The following is a 23192-nucleotide window of genomic DNA, read 5'->3' as shown; positions in this document are numbered from 1 at the left end:
GCAGGAGAAAGACAGTTCAAGAAGAGCCTTTAGGGCCAGGAAAGGCAAAATCCAGGGACTGCAACAGAGATGGTACATCGCTCGGCTGGAATTACTTTTCTAAAAGAGCATTATTTGAGTCTACTATTATAAGTTTACAACTTCCATCCCCTCCCCCCTATGCTTTTTTTTTTTTTTTTTTTTTTTTTACTGCTCAGATGAGTCTTGTGTTGTGGGGTTGATGTTTGGCTCATTTGTTTTCATTTGCTTTTGGTTTCATCCATTTGTGCTTGTGGTTAAAGTGAGCATGTCAGGTTCTTGAGAAGGGACGTGAATTTTCAGAGTCTTAAGTCAGCTGCCTTGAGTACCTGCTCCTCCCTGCCCTTTATTTCTTTTGTTGCTTCATAGTATCCATACTTTATACTTGTCTTATTAGCATAGAGCTGGTGTTGGAGCTTTCTGCAGTGCTGCAGTATCTCCTTATACTTGCCTTCATTGATCTGTTTTCTGTCTGACATACTGATGACCATTATTGAAGGTCCTTGTGTCTGTTGCAGTTGCAGTTTAATTATCATGTCTTGGTTTTCTATGGTGGTGTTGGTTGTTATGCTTTCCAGCCAAACAGGGAGCTCAGACTTTTGGTTTTTTAGAATTTTTATAGATTGATTTTACTATATCAGTTGTATATTTTCTTCTGTATTAATTTGTGTTTAACTGGCCCTTCCATTCCAGAATTATTTCTGCATTGGTGTACATAGGTAGTAGTTGTTGGGATGGTGGTGATTAAATTGAAAAAGTGCCATTTTTCTCCGGTTTTACGAGACACTCTTGTTTCCAAGTGACCAACTTCATTCTATAATGATGCATTGTTCTGTGACTTGTGGCTTTTTGTATTGTGTTGCTTTTCCAGTGGTTTCTATTTAATACCCATAATACTGAATACCATACAACTTGTCCTTGTTCAATGTTGTGATAAGTTGTTTTTTATCTTGGAGTAGGAACACAAAGCTATTAACCTTCACCTTGTTAGGATTTTGTAATTTTATGTTTCTGAAAAAGAGAAACATAGGGGTTTTTTTCTGCTATCTGAGGATGCAGGAAGACCCTGGTACAATTAGAGGTTACTTCTAAATAATTTTTTTAATTGGATTTGTGCTTTAGTTGGTCTCTTCTGGGGTATAAAGAATGGTTAATAACCTGGAATAGATTTAATTTTTCTGTCAAAAATATGGGAAAATGAATTGTTGCCTTATAACATCCTTCTGAAGATCTGTTGGGAGCCTTGGAGCATTTTAATTCTCTTAAATGGCCTAACTGAAGTGCCAACAGTCCTGAGTCAGACAAAAATATCTTTGATGCAGAACACTCCTTAGGCATTTAAATTGTAAGCAAAAAACCCCTTGAACAATGCTTGAAAATCCATTTGTGTTCCAGTTAATTACTCAGCTTCTTACTCTATTGGCCACTGTAATGTTATTGTTTACAGATCCTCAAAATAGTTCCAACAATACATGAATTGTTAATGTAGAAAATAAACAGAAAAATAGTTAAGTGTTTGAGTCCAAGGTGAGATGGAAGATTTTGCACCTCTTCTGTAGTTCGGAAAAGACAGGGGTTGTTTTCCTTTTCGCAGTCCTCAAAGCAAGCTTGTTTATCACATGTCACATTCTGTGCATACAAAAGTGGGAAAACATAAAACAAAGGATGAAATTATCACTTCACTGTGTTTAATTTCATTGAAGGGTGTTTGAGGAACAAAGTTAAAATCACAGAACAATTTGGAAGGGACCTCTGGAGGTCGATCTGGTCCAACCCACACTCACAGCAGTGAATTGATAACATTTTATTTTTGTCAATAGAGATTTAATAGAAAACTGTTACTCTGGTTTCTGCACATTGTTAAAATTATGTATATGGTTTAGTCTCATGTATTTCAAAACTAAATACTTGCACAGTTAAGATGAGTGTGTGCATTCTCCTCACTGGGATCTGTACTGCATTCCAATACAATACTTGCTTTCACAAGTTTTCACATCCTCAGAGAAGACACGTTTAAAAAAAACAACCAAACAAACAAACCAACCCTGGTAAATATGTAGTCTCTGCTCTTGTGTGTCTTGCTGGTTTTAAATATTTGTATATTTTGTTTATTTATAGATTTAATGTGAACAACAAAATCCTCCATCCTGAAATTGCAGAATGGTGAGTAGCATAAAATCTTTCTCTTTGAGTACTGTTGAACATGCTTGTATTCTGTACCATTCCTTCAGAGAGATTCCCTCAGCAGAAACCTCCTACTTTACTATATGAGTTTTAATTTTAAGCTGATTTCACATTATGGGGTAGAAATAATGTACAAAAATAAAGCCAGGTCTAGGTAACAGCATTGAAAAGTGAAGAATTTATGTAACATTTCTTAAGCATTGTGTCTGGATAAACATTATTATAGAATGTTAGGAATTAAGTCACATTTGTGTAGATGTGAATTTGTATGAATAGGAAAAGAACTGAGGATAATTCATATAGTAGCAACGAAAGTCAAAGGTAGATGAAAACTGTCTGAACAGGTAATATTTAACGAGGTGTTATTATTTCTCTAGGATTTATTTTAACAGCATTAATTTTGTTGAATTATTATTCATGTAACTATACTTTGAAATTCTAGGGGAATTCTTCTGTAACCTATCTAGAATAGACAAAATTAGAGAGTGTGACTAAGTATATTAGTAGCTTGCAAAGCTACTGCATTTTGCCAGTTTTCTTCTTTTGGTCAGCATTGCCGACTTTGTCCTCAGGATTGCTCCATTACTAGGGCGTTCTAGTTTTCCATTTAGGAAATTAACTGAAGAAACAATGTAGTGGATTTTTGCTAATGAATTATCTAAGCTTTTTCAGTGTATTAATGTAGAAATGAGGAAGCAAATCCTTAATTAAGACAGATAAGCTCAGAATCGTAAAATACAGAGAAGTGTACACTCTTACTACCACTGTTGTAGCTTATTGTATTATATGCTACTATATACTGTTCTTTTTAATGTTTATTATTAGCACATATGCTGAGAACAATCTTCTGCTGTCTTCATCTGCATGTAATTGCAATCATAAAAACTGTGAAGATGTTTTTTGAAGATCAACATGATTTCAGAATGTGTAGAATTTTTACGGGGTCACATTTCTGTTGTTACAGCCATTTTTCATTGCTTGGCATGACATAAAAAAGGTTATAAACACAATGTGGGAAGTGGGGAAGCTTTGCTTAGACACTGTTGCACCACTGAGTCATGGATAGACCTGAAGATGTGATAGCAGTGGGACTTGCAAATCCTGCTGATGAGTGTAAGGGGGAATGCGAGTGCTTTGTAACACAGAAAGCTCAAGGTACCAGTTTTTAAATCTTGTATATTCTGTCTCTCTAGAATTTGGACCCTTCCTTTTCCAAACCAAAGAAGTTACCTTATAGAACTTATTTGTGAATTTAGGAGTTGGTGCAGCCTTTGAGGTGCAAAGTTTCTGAATAATGTAGACAGAACACAAACTTGGAAATTGATGTATAGGGATGTGCTTTTCAAATGCACAAATTAAACACAACTAGGTAGAGGATGAGCTTATCAAAACCTAGTCTTTTTTTGGAAATACCATAAGCATTTAATTAGTTGTCATGGTTTGAGCCTAGAGGACAACTGAGCAACATGCAGCTGCTTGCTCACCCTTTCCCCCTCAGGAATGGGAAGGAGAAAATACAACAAAAGTTTCCAGGATCAAGATGGGGACAGGAAGGAATGACTCACCCATTATGGTCACTGGCAAGAGACAGACTCCTTAGGGGAAGAAAATAAAGAACATAAATTTAATTCAAACACAACAACAACACTTAACAAACAGAGCAGAACAGTGAGAAGTATTACCACATCTTAAAAACACCTTCCCCCTACCCCTTCCTTCTTCCTGGGCACAGCTTTGCTCCCGATTTCTTTACCTCCTCCCTCCTCCACTGGTGTAGGGGTCAGGGGATGTGGTGTGGGAGCATCAGGTCAGTCCCACCACTCATTCCTCCTCAGAGGGGAGTAGTCATCACGTTCTTCCCCTGCACCCCTGCTCCAGCATAGGGTCCCTCTCACGGGAGACAGTCCTCCACAAGCTTTCTCTGACATTAGTCCTTCCCACAGGATGCAGTCCTCTCTGGAATGCTCCAGCATGGGTCCCTCCCACAGGCTACAGCAATTCCTGAGCTGCCCTAGCATGGGTTCTTCCCATGCATTGTAGTCCTACCAGTGCCAGGCTACAACACTGAGGGCTTCCCTCAGAGTCCCGTGCTTCTTCAGGCACAGTCTTCTGCTCCAGCATGGGGTCGGGGTCCTCCACAGGCTGCGGGTGGGCGTCTGCTCCACCGTGGACCTCCATGGGCTGCAGGGGGGCGGCCTGCCCTCTCACCACAGGCTGCAGAGGAGTGTCTTCTCTGGCCCACTTCCCCCTCCCTCCTTTCTTCCACTGACCTCGGTGTTCACATAGGTGTCTCCTTCGCAACTCCAATTCCTCCTCTCAGGCTTCTGTTCTTAAATAATGTTATCACAGAGTCACAGCTGCTGTCGCTAACTAGCTTGGCCTTGGGTGGGTCTGACTTAGAGCCGGGGGAGCTTCAAGAAGCTTCTCATAGGGGGCCACTGCGGTAGGCCTCCCACCACCACTACCAAAAACCCCACCACACACACAAACGCAACACATTAGTCAAGCTCCTGTCATTAAAGATATTGATTGGGAAGATCTAGAAACATTCACATGTGCTCTGAGGCCCCTGATGCTATCCTACGTTGCTTACAAAAATAAGAGAAAGGGTAAGTCAAGTTAGAAGTTCTTCATAATTCCTGTGAAAGTGGCTGGTCCTGGGTTCTAGTAGTTTGGTTTGGTGTAGGGCTTGGAGTTTTTCTGTTGTTTAAGAAACTGGGAACTTTCAGCCTCTGACACTTCATTATTGTATGTCCGGCATCCAGAGGAGAATTTTCCTGACTGACCTGACAAGCTGTTGGAGGAACAGAGCAGGGAGCTACATGTTTAACCTAAGTGTCATTTTTGTGTTCCTCTCAATTGCCTGCTTTTTTTGTACTCGTTAGCAGAGAAAGACGAGGGGCAAGAAGGGGGATCTGAAGGGCCTGGTCTAACTTCCAAGATTTGATCTGTAGATATAGCAGCACAACAGGGAGAGAGATGACAATTTTAGCTGGAGAAGGCTTTGGACTAGGGCTACAAGGTTGTTCCCAAGTTAGCTTTCATTCACCTGATAAACTTCTCCTCTGTGTTTTGAGTTATTGGCGGGTTAAATCTTCTTCAGGAAGATCAGGGATGGACAAACATAAGGTCTATGCCCTGAGGTTGTACTGAGATAGATGGAGCATTGAGGCAGTAGGAAGGCAGCCCTCAGAGCTGTTCATTTTGGTGTAGAGAGAATCTCTTCTGTGAACTGTGAGTGCCAGCCTGGAATTCAGATTTTGTCCTTCCTGCGATCTCAGCGGGGAGAGATGCTTGGTATGCACCTTTCTTCTACCTGGCTTTCAAGGAAGGGGAATTCTAAATGAAGCCAAAGTTCAGATTTGCATTCAAAAGTGTTTTAAAAGGTTTTGGTGGCTTTCATTTTAAGTCAGGAGTATGTTAAAGACCATTGTTAGGATTGAAGTGTCTGGTGAAATCAATATATGAATGACAGGCTATGTGTATTAAAACTCCCTAAAGTAGAAATTTCCTTGGAATGTCAAGTTATTGCCCAAGAAGCTTTCTTTTGAAAGCAATAATATTTTTAGAATTAAAAATATTTTTCATTTAGGAAGATTAATTTTTATTTTTTATATTCTAGGATAGGAAATTGCTTCATTTGAACTGTATGCTTGCATGGATGCATATAATTTCAAATTCAGCAAGCTCTGAACTACTCTGTTTTACATATTTGTCAGAAAAACTCTGATCTATACCATGCTGTCAAAACTGCCAGCAAGTGGTGAAATGTCTAAGCTTTCTCAACCAGCTGGGGAAGAACTGTGAGCTACAAAAGGCAACTCTAGTATTATATAGTCTTCTAATAAAATGCGGAGAAAATGGTTCAACATGGACGAGGGGTTAAATGTTTGTGATTAAGGATCTGTTGCCTCCCTTGCTTGCTCATCCTTTTTCAAGATCTCAACATTTTCTGACTTGCTATGAAACTTAAGGGTAAAACATAAAACAATTTGATCCCATACTTCATTTCAGCAGTTTGCAGAGGTTTTTTTAACTTTTTTTTTTTTAATGGAGTGAATGAGTTTCCAAACACATTTAAACATTTTCATTTTAAATTTTAGGGCTCCCATTTCAAATTTGATACCAAATGTATGTGCTAAGTATTAATTGGTTTCAATCTTTTGAAAAGAAAGTGTCATCTAACAGAAGACAAACTCCAAACATGTCCAGGTTATCTCTCTAGTAATCAGAAGGAAATTTTTCTATGCTGGCACTTAGCAAAATGGCCTTTTGTTACTTTAGTATACCAATGTCTGTCTACCATAATCGTGATGGTGCTAGAAGATAAACATTCAGCAATGTACAACTCATTTTGTGCCTGTATATACTGTGTTTTCCTGTAACCTCAGTGAAAACATGATTTGATAGCTATGTGTGGAAGATTCCATACGTTCTGTATTTTGTATTACTTCAACTGAAAGCTATAATTGTTTCTTTGAGGAAACTGGTCTATCTGTTAATGTCTTCATGATGGGCATATGCATTTTGTGTTTTCAGAGGTCTTTTTATTTATGTTGTAAACCTCTTAACATCTTTTTGGACTGTTTCAAGATGAACTGCTGTGTTTGGTGGTCATGCAACTGTGTTTCAGAATTGTACAGTAATGGTTTTCCTTTGCATATGTGCATTATTATGTTTACTGGCTTTGATGCTACTTCAGTTAGCAAGTTTTTATGCAGAGCCTTACAGAAGAGCATAACTATATCAACTATGGTAGAGAAATTGCTACAAATAAAATGTGGAAAGGTAACAGCAGAGGTGAAAAAGGGTGAGGACAAGACAGGACTGCAGAGTCTGTCTGTGTGGGCAGCATCTATACTTACTAGGTGTTCTGTAAACATAGTGTTTCCAGAAGGACAAGGAGGACTGGAGGTACCCACATGTTTTCCACATGTGTCACAGAAAGCTGCCATTAAGGTTGCACATGTGCTAAAACCAACAAAACACGACAGCTGATAAACACTGAGCTGATAACTGGGAACAAATACTTCTGATGGTATGATCGGGAATGGTGAATGCACATAGAGAAGCAAACATTTGCGTATCTTTGAGGAAAGCACTGGTTTACGAAAATGTAGCTGAGTTACGCAAGTTTCAGCATCATAATTGCCTTGAATTCTGTATGGTCTTGACCACTTGATTAATTGAAAAGAGGTTGTGCATGAAATTTGGTATCCAGCCACTTAAAATGCTCAAACTATTATTTCAGGACTGAAATAATACTTGTTAGTTTTAAAGCTTCTCTCTTCTGTTGGATGACTGGCATGCATGAAAAGACCACCTGCCCATGTGGCAAGTGCAAATAAAATCACAAAATGTATGTAAAAGAGAAGTGTGAGGAAGAATAAATGTTTTTACACGGGTAAAATGGGAAAGAAGGAAAAAAAAAAAAAAGGAGTTAAAAGTTATAGGTCAATCCTGACGGTAGGAGACTTGATATGTGCTGAATCTGTACATTTTTGCAATTGCATTAACTGGAGCCTGGAAATTGTTTATTCCCATTAAAATAGTAATGAACGTATGCAGAGTGTGTAACTGGTCCAAGAGCCATTTTTAATAGAATGTTGAAGTTCACATTTGTGAATAAAGGGATGAGACTTTCTTCCTAGCCTTACTTCAGAAGTAGGGGGGAAAACATAATGAGAACTGTGGACCACTCCTCACCCACAAGATTGCCCTACAGCGCTAACCACAGTGCTTGACTAGCAGTGCTTTAAACCTGGCTCGGGAGAGTGTTGCTTTTTATGCCATCAAAACAGTCAGATGGTGGTGAAATACATGCCCTTCTGCTACCCGAATATGCTGGTGGGAAGTCCATCAACAGTAGCACTGCAGACAACGCAGTTATACTGCAAGCCCAATGACCTTTTGTTTTCTGTATCTAGTGGAAGGTGAAGTTGATGGTGTTGCCTGCACAGTTGTACATCCTCACTCTCTTCCTTAATAATGGTTGGGTAGCAGGTTTTGTTGGTCTCAGAATGACTAAACATTTTCTGTAAAACATTTCATTGCTTGACCTTGTTTAAATGAAGGTGATACATTGTGTAAAAAGTCTGAGGCGAAGCATGAATTTGTATATGCAAAGAGTAACTGAGAAGTTATGATCTAAAATAAATACCTTGACCCTAAAGCCTTATGACCTAGTCAAGTAAAATAGGTTCTAATACTGTTTGCATTTGCCATTGAGCAGTTACTAACTTGTATTACTAGCAGATCCCTATAAAGAGATTAGACAACTGAATTATGAGACAACCTACTTTTCAGGCACTTGCAGATCAGAGATATGCACTGCATATTGAAAGTAATATAAAGGCACATCAAACAAGTATTAAATTATCCTGCTAGCACATGCAGTCTTCCAAAGAAGAGGATTTTAAAAAGGAAAAAAAAAAAATCTATAAGCCTTTGCTACTTCATTCTAGCATGTTTGAGCTACTGTTCTTTATGTCTTGGATGAAAGGCCAAAGCAGAAGTTTGTTTCCTCACCCACGGTGAGCAGATTACACCATCCCAGTGTGATTTTCACATTGGTGTGCATTTTAAAACCTTGTACTTATCATTCTCGGTGTGCATAATTATTATTTTGTGTCATATTCCAATTGACTAAGAATGTCAATCCATTCTCCTCTATCGTGTTTCTGTTTGTAAGAGCATTTTGATTGATAGCAGCATTTTTACAAAGGTACCTTTACTCTTGCCAGAAAAGTTGTGTTTGAAGGGGAGTGGCTGTGCCGCGTGGCGATGCAATCGCTGTCTGTGGGAAATGCTGTCACACATCAGAGGCACTCATGGCTGAGAAACCTGTTTCTGGACTCATTACAAAAAACTACAGGGGCAGAAATACAGTAAATAGTTTTCTACAGCATTGTGAGTAGGAGCATGTTATAATAAAAAAGGGGTGTCTTGGTGGCAGTTTCAAAATGTAACAGTGATGGTACTTTGCTGCAAGCCCTGGACTGGAGCTGGAAAATACAATTTAAGTATTTTCATGCAATTCAATACATGTAGTTTTGTGCATTGTAAACAGTAAGTATGTACTTCATGACTGCCTTTGTTATGGGCATGAGAAATATTAGGAAGTCTGTATGTGTAGCAGTGGAAAGAGCCAGTGATTTTTAATAGAAAGTATGAAACTATCTCTGCTTCCCTGTTCATGTCCACTAAATAGCTGCTTTTATTTGAAATACATGGTAGAATGTAGTGCAAGTAGGTAAGAGCCTAATGGTAAATTTTGAGATGAGTTCAGAACAGAGTATCAAGGCTCATAAATAGATACAAATTCAGTATCTCATAAGGCATGAAGAACAGGATGGGCTTTTTTGGGGGGGTAGGTTTGTTTTGTTTGTTTTTTTTTTCCCTCAGGGAGCATGTGAAAGAGAATAGACATCATGGCTGTAATTATTGCTGCTGTGGTTTCTGAATTTCATGTTTGGGGTTTTTTTAATACCAAACAGAATTAGTATTTCTTCATTCCTCCCCACCAGCACCTTTTGAGGTATTGAAAATAGGTGGGATAGGTGGGAGCTGGGATTGTGCTGAATAGAAATTCTGGAGCTCTGGGAATTTCGTTACGTAAACTAGTTTCAAATTAGGTTTAAAAAGTAAATCAAGTATGCTTGTAGAAGTGTTCCGTTTGAAGTAGTGTTTGAGCCATGACAAATGCAGAAATACATTGATTTTGTTCCTAGTGTATTGCAGAATGAGTAGAAACAATGTTGGTTGGACCTCTTGTTTACTAGTATTAAAATAATGGAGGCTGATGTTTGAAATGCTTGTGACTTCCCTTCTGTAAGATTGTTTTGCTAATGGTGAATCAATGCCAAAAAAACTTCGCTGTCATGAATACCGTAATAGCTCTTTCCTTTGAAGTGTACTTGATCAAATTTTACCATAGGTGATACATATTATTTTCAGGTTTTTTTCTTTTGTATTCTTAAGCTGTGAAGTTGCAACCTAACCTGATATCTGTTCTACTTTTCTTTAAGTCGTGTGATTAAGACAGACATGGAGTTGGAAGTTCTGCGCTACACCAATAAAATCTCCAGTGAAGCTCATAAAGAGGTAATGGATCCTTTACTGTTAATAATTTTTGCTCTTAGTGTAGCAGTGGTACTCAGAAAATGTTCCCAGCAACCCTGAATTGCTTAGTAATAAAGTAATGGAAAGGCTGGATAGAAATAAGAGGATAATATCCCTCCTATTACAGCCCAGTAATATACCTTGCATTGTCCTTGAACTCACTGGTGCATTTGTGATGTGTGAGAAATGAAGTGTGGTTTTGGTTAAGAGCTGGAGCCTTGGCAGAAGGTGACCTGCTTGTGATCTATCTGTCCTGTATGTGCAAATACCAGTATAGTGATGGAGACAGAAGAGATCAAGAAGATTATTCTTCTGGCCCATGTCAGCACGTGCAGCTCTGAAAAGTTGAACTATCATGTTAATCTCACCAGATCCTTACAAACTGAAGGAGTGTCTCCATGCACAGTGGAGGATAGCACAAGGATTCCTGAGGTTGCTCCTCAGAGATGGGTGTGTCCCCCAGTATGGTGTTTCATGATGCTGTTCTGTTGACATAGCAGCGTGGCAAAGAAAAATCCAGCATCTCAGCAGGGCTACTGAGGTTGGACCTCGCCCTGTACTAGTGGACTCATATTGCTCTACTGGTATTGATGACAAAATTAACTTGGGTGTCAATCCTGTAGTCCATATAGTGATGCAGAGATGCCATGAGTTCTGAGCAATGACTAGGAGGAGCTTAGGTAAATGTAGCTTATGAGGTTACTGACTCAACTGTTGTCTTTGCTATTGTTCCTCAGATTTCTGAACTGTGAAGTGTAAAAATATTTTAAAATTAATATTGTAAAATTGCAAAGTCTAGAGATTGTAATTTGCATTCATTCTCCTTGGTCCTTCATTATCCTTGAATAATCTTATCACATCTGAGAATTTCTTCCATAAAGCAGCTGTGTAGAACTTTTATAATACAGAAACAGGCAAAGGAATAAAACTGGTGCACATTCTCAGAAAATCTGAGAACAGAAATCACTTATGGGTTGTAAAACATTGTTAACTCTAGTAGTTTTCTCTTGATTCAGCTTGCAAAATATAAAAGAGAATCTCCCATTGTAGTATGTTCCAGTTCACGGTTTTGTTTTGCTAGTGTTTCATAAAAGTAAAACAAAAGGACTTGCTGCCAAGTTCACCAGAGCTTTCAGAATTAAGCATTGGTATTTTGATGAGCTGTACTTTATTAGGATATAGTAGTTTGGCAATTAAACTTGCTTTATTGCTGGAGACTGCAGGCATTTAGAGGGATTAAAAAGAGTTTGATTTCTAATATAGTTTTAAAATGCATCTACTAATGTAAATTTAAATGAAGTACAGATGATATTTTTGTAATATAGGTTCCTCTGGAGATACTCAGTCATAAATCATAAATTTATAAATATGAGATTCCCTCCTGCTATGAATGTCTCATGTTAATGTGTATCTTACAGGTAATGAAGGCAGTAAAAGCAGGTATGAAAGAATACGAGATGGAGAGGTAAGAGTTCTTTCAATAATTGTAATAAAAAGGAGGAAGTCTGTAGTAGGGGTAGAAGCAGTAGCTGAGGCAAAGCAGTACCAGTGATTCAGCTGAGACTGAGAGCTCATCACTGTTTGAAGACTGTTGTAAGCATTATTTTATTATTTTGAGGTGGTACTTCATCAGTTCCAAATATGCATTTGATGATGGTTGATTGTTTTGTGGTGATGGTTTAGTGTAGCATAATTCTCTTCTGGAGTTTTAGTAATTTACAGAAACTTTACCAAATAGCTGCTGTTATTGTTTGAAGCCATCCAATAAAATAGTGTTTATGGATAAATATTGCCCTTATGCTTGTTGCGCTTAGAAGACTGAATGTATGAGTGTTTAAGAATCTTGTAAAAGATTGCGTTCAATTACATTTTGCCTGCAATTGCAAGTCGGCGTTACCTGTACTTAGCTGATACAAGGAGCTCATCTCACAAATGTAATGGATGTTACTACAGCTGTTAAGAAGTCAATAAGAATACAGCATATATCTCTTATGTTGAAGAAAGCATGCTGTACAGGCATATACAGGAAGGATTGGCTGCTCTTAACTGATACAGTAGTGATGTGTCTAGATACAAGGAAAACATTGCTTCTTTTGAATCAATATTTACATTAGATCATCATCAGCCTATGTTATAAAGCATGGTTTTGATCACCAAGTCCATTTATTTTTAGCTCATATACAGTATTTTCCATTTTCAAAGTATTTGCATAATGGAGAAATAGAAAACAGTAGTGAGAAATACTCAGTTACTGTTGTTTCTCAACAGTAATTTTTCAAACATTAGTAAGCCGTCTAATTTGTCACCCAGTGAGGGGAAAATAAAGCAACCTCAGTATTTGTCATTAGGATTTCAGGGTAGCTTAAAAAAGAAATAATGCCCTTAGAACATATGCAGTATGGAAAAACTAATGTTACATTTAAGCACTTGAAGTTTCTACAGACTGTATAGGCTCATGCCTATAATTTGACTGTGTTTCCAATTGCAGTTACATATATCACTAGGTAACGGGAAAAATATATGTTGTATTCATTCCTCTGTTGACTTTATTAATGAACCTTATGTTTGTGTTCATTTTACTCACTGCCCATGCTATACATGCTGATAGTGAAATTTTGGCTCTGGAAGTCAATAGTAATCAAAAGTTTCTATAGAGCAGAGTTTGTACTCATGTGGTTTTAAATGTCACAGTCCTGGCAGTTTGGTTTAAATGTCATGCGACAAATACTTAAATATACACTCTTCTGTAAGTTTATGAGGTGTATTGCATTTTCACTCCAGGACTTACTTTCTTCTCTGGCTAGCTTCTTCCATACACATCAACCTTTTGAAAAGATTATTTGTGTCTTTCAATTAAAAAAAAAAAATAAATTAAGCAACTGTCTATTAAACCTATTTAAAATTGCCTTCTGTTCTTCCATATGTCTTGATAGATTACACTTCTTGAAAGAGTTTGAGGTTATTTCACTAATGAAAGAGGTCTTGGCAGGCTACCTATGTAGTGACTGCCTTGGAGACTATAATTAGGACTTCAGTTTCTGTTGCTGGTGGAATTCATCCCAGCTCTGGTTTCTGTTCCCTTATTGCTTAGGGAAAAAGGGTCCTAAAAATGTAAACCTATAATTTCCACATCTTTCTTGCAAGACGTGTAGTTAAGATGTTTATAAATGAAGATAGAAAACAGTCTAGGAAATCTCTACTCTGTATGCAGATAACGCCATTAATGTAGTCTAAGAAGGGAACGTTCAAAGACCTAAGAATAGGTAAGATCCAAAATCAGACAATTGAAATAGTAGAGGTTTTAGATTTTTTTTTTTTTTTTTTATCAACAGGCTAGATAGCTTGCATTCAGCAGCTTTGGTACATCTGAAATCTAAAGGTGCAGAGAACCAAAATTCTTAGTCTCTATAGATTCATCAAAAGTATTCACACTTGTATTTAAGAGATCAATTAGGAGTTAATGAAGTTTTTCATTTTCTGATGTTTCTAGGACTTCCACTTCCTTTGTGAAAGTTTATGAATTGTGTGACACTCTTCCCCAGGTGCATTTGCAGTTCCCACTGATGGCTGTGAAATTGCGGATTTTTGAAATTAATATAGGTATCTCTTGAAATGTGGAAAATAAACCCCCTTTCATATTGCTCTACTTCATTCTTTGACATTGTGGAGTATAGCATGTGTGGTTTTGGGTACAAAGCTGATCTGACCCTATCTCCTAGGAAGAATAATTCCAGAGATCCCAAAAGCAATTAAAATTTTCCGTTATTGCATGTGGGACCTAAGCATTGCCTTTTCTTTGTTCATTCGGTTAAGTCACCTTCCTACAAATAATGAATCACTTCTGCTGTATCATACAGCAAGAACATGTTAAAATACTCTAGAAAATGTATCTAAGAGTCAACAATATATAAAACTGGTTATATTTCTAGGATTGGGATTATTCTCTAAAAAGTAATGTGAAGGAATTAAGTAAATTACAGAGAAATCTCTGGATAAGACCTTTTATCTTGAGGGTTGAAAATTGGCTTCAGAAATATGCTGGAAGTATTCTTTATGATTAAGGTTCACTGGTAAATTATTTTGAACCAGTAATGCATTAATGCTGAGATATAAAAAAAAAAAAAAAAACCAAAAAAAAAAAAAACAACAAAAAAAAAATTCATTTAACTGCAAATCCAATCAGCTCTGACTTCTTTTTTTTTTGGTTTGATGTTATTTAACTTTAATATGTGGTCGATTGACTTTAAGGAGACAGCCAAGGCAATTATCTACAAGCAGTAATTCACAGCATGTGTAATTGCATATAAAGTCATTTTGGTAGGTCAGATTCTGGATTTTCTCTGAAGCAGTTTGTTTAGTATTTGTGCTTATCTCATGTTTAATTAATCTTCTTTAATTAAAGGCTTTTAATTAGGAAACTGCTCTGTAGTGAATATATTGTTAAAATGCAGCAAAATGATAAATCTCTTCAGCTCGAGAAGTGTGTGAAAAAATATGATTTTGGCTAAGTTGTTTTAAGTGTGTCTATATAAACAAAATATTTTGTGCATATATACAGATACATACATACGCACTGAAAGTACTAATTAGGACCTACAATCATCTGTATCAGGATGCTTTAGAGTGCTGGAGATACCTTCCCTAGATCAGTATTTATCAATTTCTGTAGTGCCATCTGCTTAGTATTTACCTGATGAAGTTTTGAATCTTCTTTACATTTTCTCATTTGTTCGTTTTTTACTGAAGAGAACAATTTTAAGATCAGGATGGCTATTGGAATTATTGATTTGATTGGGGAATGACGTGAAAGTGTATGCTGTAGCAACAGAAGAGCAACTTTCTACATAGAGTACTGGACACGTGGCTATTGTACGAATTGCCCATTTTTGTGTTTGTTTGTTTTTTTTTTTTTAATCCTGTTCTTAATAGCATTGAAGGCCCTGTGATAGGAGTGTGTGCACAGTCCTGAATTAATTAATTAAATTATAATGTATTCATTATTGCTTTGATGATGCTGGGCAGCACTAAGCCAGGCCTAAATGATTATTCCCTTGTCCAAGATCTCCCTAGATTATTTGACTATCTCTAAACCCTGTGCAGCTGCTGAAGACAGGAACACCTTAGTGTTACCATTCAGGTAACTGTGATTCCAGTACCTAGGATCCAAAAACTTGGATACTGATCCTGTGGAGTAGGCTCTTCTAAAACAAAGGAGCAACCAGATTGTGTAAAGGGCAGGTAGAGTGATGTGCGGTGTCAGGTGGGTAAAAGTACTTGCATGTTATTTCCATCAGTAAAAGCAGCAAGGTAAGAAGAATCTGACCATACCTGCTCAGAGGATATGTGATTCTGTAGCTCTTGAGCACTGCTCAGGCACTGTTAGTTTTATTATTGGCTTGCTAGGGGAAGCCACTGAATCTCCACGTGGCTGCTTTCCTCTCTGCGAGGTTTGCCTGCATTTCTTCTTACAACTTTAAATGCTTCAGTGCTAAGGTTGGTACAACTGGTGGAGGGCAGTATATGTTCCATACAGTCTCACAGCAGCCAGTTACCACCAGTCAGCTGGAGAGGTTCCTGGGTGTGACACTGGTTCTCCGGATGTGGTGGTAGAGCGGGGAGTTGGAGTTTATTCGGAGCATGTGCCAGCCAGGTCAAGGACTTGTTGTCCAGCTGTACAGATTCCCCCTCTGTATATCATGCAGTGGATCTTTTAGGTCCGTGCAATCATACAAATAATTGTAGGGATTTTGTAGTAGTTAATACTAAACTTAAATTCCACTCTGCTTAACAGCAACAATTTAAAGAATAAAATGGCAAGAAGGCAGCTATAGAGGTTTTTCCTTCTTGGTTTACAATGCTTACAGACTATTTTTACACATTGCCTCTCTTACCAGCTGAGGCTGATATGAGTTCTTTATCCTTATTCTTTTTAGTGCTGTCCCTGCTTCCAAAGCAGAGCTTAGACTCTGAGTTGCTGTCATATCTGTCAATGTTAAATTTCAGTATCTGTGGAAGTCTAAGAACGCTCTCATGGATTATGGCTCTCATCTTTCATTTATCTCTCTCTTCTCTGCTTCAGTGGAACAAACTGAAAATAAAACATACATGTTATTTCACTAGAAAAGAGAAAATAGCCAGAATAATTTTCTTTTCCTTTGGGTATTTCCTTTTAGTGAAATGCTGATTATTTTAGCTAATCAGGATTTGCCACTTACCATCTCCTGGTAGATTTTGCTCTTTGAAAGTCACTGACTTCTGCAGCAAACAATCTTTAAAAATATTTCTATTTTTTTCATGATCCAATTTTTATATTTAGAATTTCAGCTCAAGCATGGCATTTGTAAGTCCTTTGCATAAGTGTGTGTGGATAGTAAAAAAGAATGACCATCACAGCTGACAAAAATACATGGGTGAATTCTTCACAGCTGCTTTTTGGCATGGGAATGGTGTTGAATTGTGCCATGACCCTTACTGGTATTTGTATATAGGATTTATTTTTATTAAACAAGAGACCAGCACTCCATTAATCTCAAGCAGCAAGTCAGTCTGCTCAGTTACTGAAATGTGATTTTCTTTTCCTTTATTTTTTTTAAAACAGTTGGTAGTGTTGGCTAGCCTGAAAGTGGCTTAACTCCCTCGTTTCCCAAAGCTGCATCACAATTAGAGGTGATGGGGTCTTAAATGTAGGTTACTTCTATCAAAACACTGGATTTAAAACTTTAAAATGCATGAAAAACATCTGAAAGAGGATAAGGAAGGTTACTTTTCCCTGCATTAAAAAAAAAAAAAGCCACTAATTTTTCCTTTGTTTCTGCACACCTGTGTGATAGGACTGGTGTATGTGTCTGCCTGCTGTCAGGGTGGCATTTTGCTACTAAGTCAATCCTGTACCCAATATTATTTATTTGCCTTTATATCTAGTTCTAGTAGAATGGTTGAAGGAAGGAATGGATCAGCAGCAATTTGGTTTTTTGGCAAAATGTCTGCTCTGCACAGCAGCCCGGGAGCTTCTGTTCAACAGGGAACCTACTGGGGCCAGTGGGGAAGTGACCAGCTGAGCTGGTGGGTTTGTAGCCATGCCGGGGGGAGCTCCTGGTGGGAGACAGCAGCTCAGGATCACCCAGAACTCCCTAAAAACGGTGATACAAAATGACCTACAGTGGTCAGGGCCAGGTAGGCAGCTTAGAGCAGCTCTCATGGTGTATGTGCAGTAGTTGCTAATTGCTTAGGTTGAGTGAGCAACTGAATCTCAGGTGTCCAGTGCCCAGAGGGAAGTCAGGTACAGTATTTTTGCTGGGAGGAGCAACTGAATTCAGAAGGACACTTCCTGCAGCCTTCCCCTTCTTGCCTACCTTCCCTCAGCTGGTCCTTTGATGTTTTGAATTAGACTGTTTCCACTGATTTCCTAATCCAGTTGAATTAAGGTTGTAAATAGTCTTAAAATAAATCTGAATTTTAAAATTGGTTTAGAAAACCCCCAAGCATTGTTCGTTTTCTGTGACACACCAAGGTATAAATGCATGTACCCATTTCTAGTCACCCTTCTCTCCCCTTCTCCCCAGCTGAAAGGAGAAATGTAGGGAGCAGAAACATCCTGAGGAGGGGAGTGTGGGGTCACTGGAACCTCTGAGACCTGATTTGCCTGAATTGCTCATCTGTGTGGTCATGGTAGGTGGTGGACTTCGTTAACTGCTGGCAGGGAGCAAAGCAGTTCCAGTATATTCCCAGTAACCTCTCAGCATTTTCCTTTTGCAGGAGGTCCAGTGATAAGCTTGTGTGTTCTCACTTTCAGTAGAGGACAGCTTGGTTCACCTCCTGGATGTCACTTTAATTAGCTCTTTGTGTAAAAGAGTGCTGTTTAATTGCACAGGTCTCTTTTGTGACTTGTGATTGAAGTTCCACATAATTGGGTTTTATCTTCTAGAAAAAACTGTGGAATCAGACCATGTGAGAACTTTAAAATAAAACCCCCAGAGATACCAAAGAACAGTTACCATGCTGGTATTAGAAAATGGTTCCCTTCAGAAAGAGAGCTGTGGAAGGATATATGCAACGTGCATGCGTACAGAACTGGGCTTGCTTGCATAGCAAGACAGAACCCAACTTTAAATGCTGTGTCATTGTATGTCCTTACAGGATTGTTAATCTGGTTAGTGCTGTTATAATTCATAATTACCCTTTTATTATCTTTTTGGACAAAAGGTAGTTGTGATTTCTATTTAAATTTTGGATCTGGTTGAAAATTACAAGCAGTATTAATTTCTGCGGGTGTTTTGTAGAGTGGCTATTACTATTATTTATTTTAAGGAAAGAACAAGCTTTCTTCTCAGATTAGCAATGATCTCAGTTTTAACTGAATCTGGGGTGGCATTGAGATAGTGAACTAATTAGCATTACTAATGACAGGCTAAGATTGGAGATATGTGAAACAGAACTTGTTGTAAAAGACAGCAGGCTGAACTGATTATTATTTGCTGTGGATTTTGTTCATGCTTGTTCAGACAAGTCCACAGTTAAGATTCTACCATATGTGAGGCTTTATCTGCATTGTGAGCTTTAGTTCAATAATTTTTGCTAATTACTGTCAAAGCAGAGAGATCAGAATTTTGTGTTCATTGGCCCTCATTCTTGATAACCAGAACTGCTGCATGATCATGCTCAGAGACTAGAAGCCCAACTTGAAGGAAGTGGGTAGAATACCAAGGCTGTCCATTAATAACATGTCGCACACTGACCTTCTGAAAATGAAAACCATTTTACATAGATGAAAAGAAAATGAGCAGATTCTCTTCCTTGCTGCTGGCATGCCCCCTGTATAAATTCTTTTCCAAGTTGGTTCTTTGAGCATCCTCATCACCATAGCATGCAAGTGCCACTGTCCAGCTTATTAAGCAGCATTTCTAATACCTATCCTGATGGTTTTCTTTTCTGTTTGATTTTTATTTGATTTTCTGTTGTTGCATCATCTCTCTAGGGGAAGAATTGTGCAGAACTGTGTACTATTTTGGCAGATGGTAGTTTTTTCACTGTACCCATTACCAGCAGTATTGAAAAACACAAGGTCAGGATTATAATTACAGGATGATATGCGATAGTCTTTTTTAGTTTGGTTCTCCATGCAGATGAGCTTGCTCTCATTTGCAGAATGTTGTGTTGCTCTCAAGTGTTCTAATTTTTTTGACCTAGGTCTTGGTCATGGGATTTTAAGTGTTGTTCAGAGATGGTAGGCTTAGGTCACTTGATGCTTACTAAAGTCTAAGATTGCAAACAATAATTGAAAAAATACATGTATGGGAAATCAGTGAAGGCAGCAAAGGGCAAAGCTGCCGGTGGTTGCTTATACTGAGAGATGCAAGAGTACTGGAGTTTGCTTAGTGCTGAACTCCTCAGGCCTAACTGTGCCACATTTCTGCTGTCCAAGCAGTGTTGAAGACAGCATGTATATCCACAGTTGAGTCGTACAGCAGAGCAGAACAGTCGAATTGCCAGGCAAACATGATAGAAAATGAACTCTAAGTGGAATTTAGGATTGGGGAGGAATCTGAATCATATTAGACAGTAGAGGTGATGTTTCTGCTAAAAGGAATTTGCCCCTGTTGGGAACTCCTCAAAACTCAACATTATTTCTGGGTTACTTGGATTTTGCTTTCAACAGCTCTTCCTGAGCAGATCAAATTGAGCCTTGAGGCGGTCTTAGGAAGTGAGAGATAGGAAGAGCTTTGCTGACAACTGACTCTGTCTTCTGATTCATCTATTGAAACCTGTAAATTTAAAAGAACCAATAAAATATGTGGTATTTGAAGGCTCCACAAGTTAATCTGTTAGTGTGAGATATAGTTGCCATCACTTCTCACTTAGTAAAATCTTCTTGTAAAGTGCCATATCTTTCAGGAGTATTGGACTGGACTTCTGCTCTTTCTTATTTCAAAATGAACCTCAGCACAGAATGGCAGAGGTGGATAGACATTCTTATGTCTCTGGTTAGCAGATAATTTGTAAAAATTGTGTTGTTTGGGTGTAAGGTGTACCTATAGGCTGTAAACGTAAGGACTGTGTGAAGTTTAGGATGTTAGATGTGATTTATTAATAGCCTTTTGCCTGTTTAACCTCTAGATTTGCTCTATAATGGAATGTTTGACACTGGGTGTAACGCATTAGATTGGGTCAACTCCCCAGGGTAACATATTTTCTTTGTTGTATGTTTGAGGGAGCAGAACATGTCTGTGACTAATATGGTGTTTGTGTTGAGGGAGGAGTCATCTAGTCTTCGTGAGAAATTCTGTCCTTGTGAGAAGGAAGTGAGTATCGTATGATAGGAAACTATTTATCCGAAGAGGGTCCTGGCCAACTCTGTTTCTGTGGCTGTTGCAGATCAAAGAGGCTTCTGTCCATACGACCTTTCAACGGGGTTTAGAATTCGTTTGGGTCAGGTGAGCTTGTTCATCATTTGGGGCCAGTAGGGCAAGGAGGTCTCTGATACTTGAAAGAGTTCTTGAATGGGTGTTGTATCTTCTTTCTGGTAGTTTTCTGTATTACTTTGTGCTTCATTTTCATATTGGTTTTAGCACTTGGGATAGGTGTAGTGATTTTACCACCTACAATAGACCCTTGGAGCTAGATTTGGCATCTTCAGGATGACTGCTAAACTGCTGCTCCTTAGGTCCCTAGTGCTCTTTAGAATAAGCATTGAAAATTAGTCCGTTCTTATGTTTCAGTCCATCAGTGTGCATAAACCTCTGATTTCCACTGTTTGGTGTTTGGTCTTTCTGCCCTTCCCTTCAGCCAGCTCAGGTGCTGGAAAACAGCCTGAGCTCTAGTAGAAGGGAGCAGCACTTGCAGAGATGGTGTGTGGCTTGAGGCAGGTGCACCATGAGCAGGGCATGGCTTGTTTGCAAATGGACTTGGGGATGTGCAGATTTTGTGACCTGCCTGCAGAGCACCTGTATAGTGATTTGTTTTGCCCCTGCATTAAGAAAGGAGTGCTGAAATGTTCCCAGGAATTGGAGAAGCTGTCATGGGTAGACTTAAGTCGCAAAATGTGCCTGCATCTTCCTGAACCAGATGGAGTCCTGCTTCCTCAGCTTCCCTTCCCAGAAAAATTCTGACTTCTGCAGCTGACTAAATCTGGTACAGGCATTGTCATCATAAATTGAGTGTTATAATCTTTTATTATCCTTAAGATAGTAGATTTACATATCCCATATGACAAATTACTACATTATTCTCTAAGAATAGTTCAAGTATTCTAAAAAGTATCGAGGGCAAAATAAGCTCTGTGTTGGGACCCCAACCTCTCTAACCTAAGCCCTTACTGCGCTTCTGCTTACTCTGTGTTGTTGAAGTTCAAACTTCAAATACTCAGTTTGAAACTGAAAGGAAGATTATGATGCATTGGTGATTATGTTGCCATTCTGTGTCACTGAATAGCACTTGTATGTTATGTGCTATGTGGGTGGCTGTGTATTTGCTAAGAAGCATAACTGAAGATGAAAGTTTAATTATTTCTTCAAGGCAAATCCTCTCTCCCATGGACTTAAACTTGCATAAGAAAAATGAAAATTCATAAGGAGTGTAAAAATTGGCTGAAATTAAAAACCATTTATTTTTACCCTATTTATTCTTCTGAATAATAAAATTTCCCCATGGGTTTTTGGAACATATGTGGAATAATTACAGTGTAGAAGTGGTGCTTTAGTTCAGCTTCTAGAGCTAGGGCAAACGTTGTGATTATGCTGCAAGCTTAAGTCTAGGTTTTATAGAAAATCTCATTCAAGGCTCTGTTGCCGTCAAGTGCAAAAAACTGTGACCCATGGATTGGTCCCTGTGGGAGCAATTATTCTTTGCAGAGGTTTGTTGTTTTTTTTTTTTTTTTTTTTTTTTTCCCCAGCACTGAATATTATAAATGTCAGAAAAAAGTTTAACCCTCAGTGCCTTAAATGTTTCCATACCTGCTGGTAAGAATATAAAATTTTAGCTTATATTTGCAAGCATTTTCTGTTCAAGTCAGGATTTTTTTAAAAACTTGTCTTTATAAACAACTTAAACGTAACAATGCTGTCTTTTAGTTATAGTCTGCATGCCTTGGTGAAGACAAAACAGGGGCTGAAGCTGCCTGATGCTGCTTAATGCAGTGTTGTGCCCAAGCCTCTCGTGATGGGATTCTTGCATGTTGGGTGCAGTGTGAATTCATGATTAAAACCTCTTGTCTACCAGTGGCAGAGGGGAGAGAATGTGGAGTGAGCGTGGGGTTGCTTAGGAACACGGGTTAGCATCTAATATTCAGTATGCTTGAGTGAAATGTTTTGGTGAACAAGAGCGATATGTTCATCTTCCAGCCATCGGTCTGTGGAAAGCAGTGGGTAGCAGGAGCTGATGCTTGCCTTCAGGGGAATCTGCTTCTTTTTGAAGAGATGCAACGTGTGCATTTTCAGTTCCTTAATTCTGGTGTTTTTTTGTTTAAGTCTTTTCGATCAGAGCATGTACATTATTCCCAGCAGAAATTAAAATAATACTTTTCTGTTACTTAGAATAGCAGATCCAAACCCAGCAGATTTCTTTCCCCCATCCCTCTCTATTATTCTCATGTATCTTCTTTGGTATTGAGTACAGTTTGGTCATTAACTGTGATAAAGCTGTAATGAAATGGATAGAACTTGCATCATGTGTTCAAAGACATTTGCAAAGTGAAGGTAGTTGTGAGATGCTAAGAGGGCTGTTATGCTACCTGTCTCTGAAGTTCAAGCCTGAGATAGACAGAAGCACCTTTGCAGTGAAGCATAAAGATAAATCAGTCCCTAATATACCAACCCTAGGACAGGAACGTCACCTTCATTTGTGCTTTTATTTTTTTCTCAGTTAGTGATTTGTAT

The 23192-nt window shown here is 38.3% G+C and overlaps 1 protein-coding gene across 1 annotated transcript in view; it reads left to right on the top strand.

The window, feature by feature from the left end:
• PEPD (peptidase D) overlaps positions 1 to 23192 on the top strand; it is a 141492-nt gene that overhangs the window by 31287 nt on the left and 87013 nt on the right. The window contains exons 7-9 of the mRNA XM_042797725.1: positions 2137 to 2181; positions 10230 to 10305; positions 11742 to 11788. Coding sequence (XP_042653659.1) covers positions 2137 to 2181; positions 10230 to 10305; positions 11742 to 11788 — 168 coding nt within the window. The remainder of the gene's footprint in view (positions 1 to 2136; positions 2182 to 10229; positions 10306 to 11741; positions 11789 to 23192) is intronic.

The sequence above is a fragment of the Tyto alba genome, unplaced genomic scaffold (genome assembly GCF_018691265.1).
Source record: "Tyto alba isolate M040663 unplaced genomic scaffold, T.alba_DEE_v4.0 Super-Scaffold_26, whole genome shotgun sequence".
Classification (NCBI taxonomy): Eukaryota; Metazoa; Chordata; class Aves; order Strigiformes; family Tytonidae; genus Tyto; species Tyto alba.
This window is presented reverse-complemented; position numbering and strand designations above follow the sequence as displayed.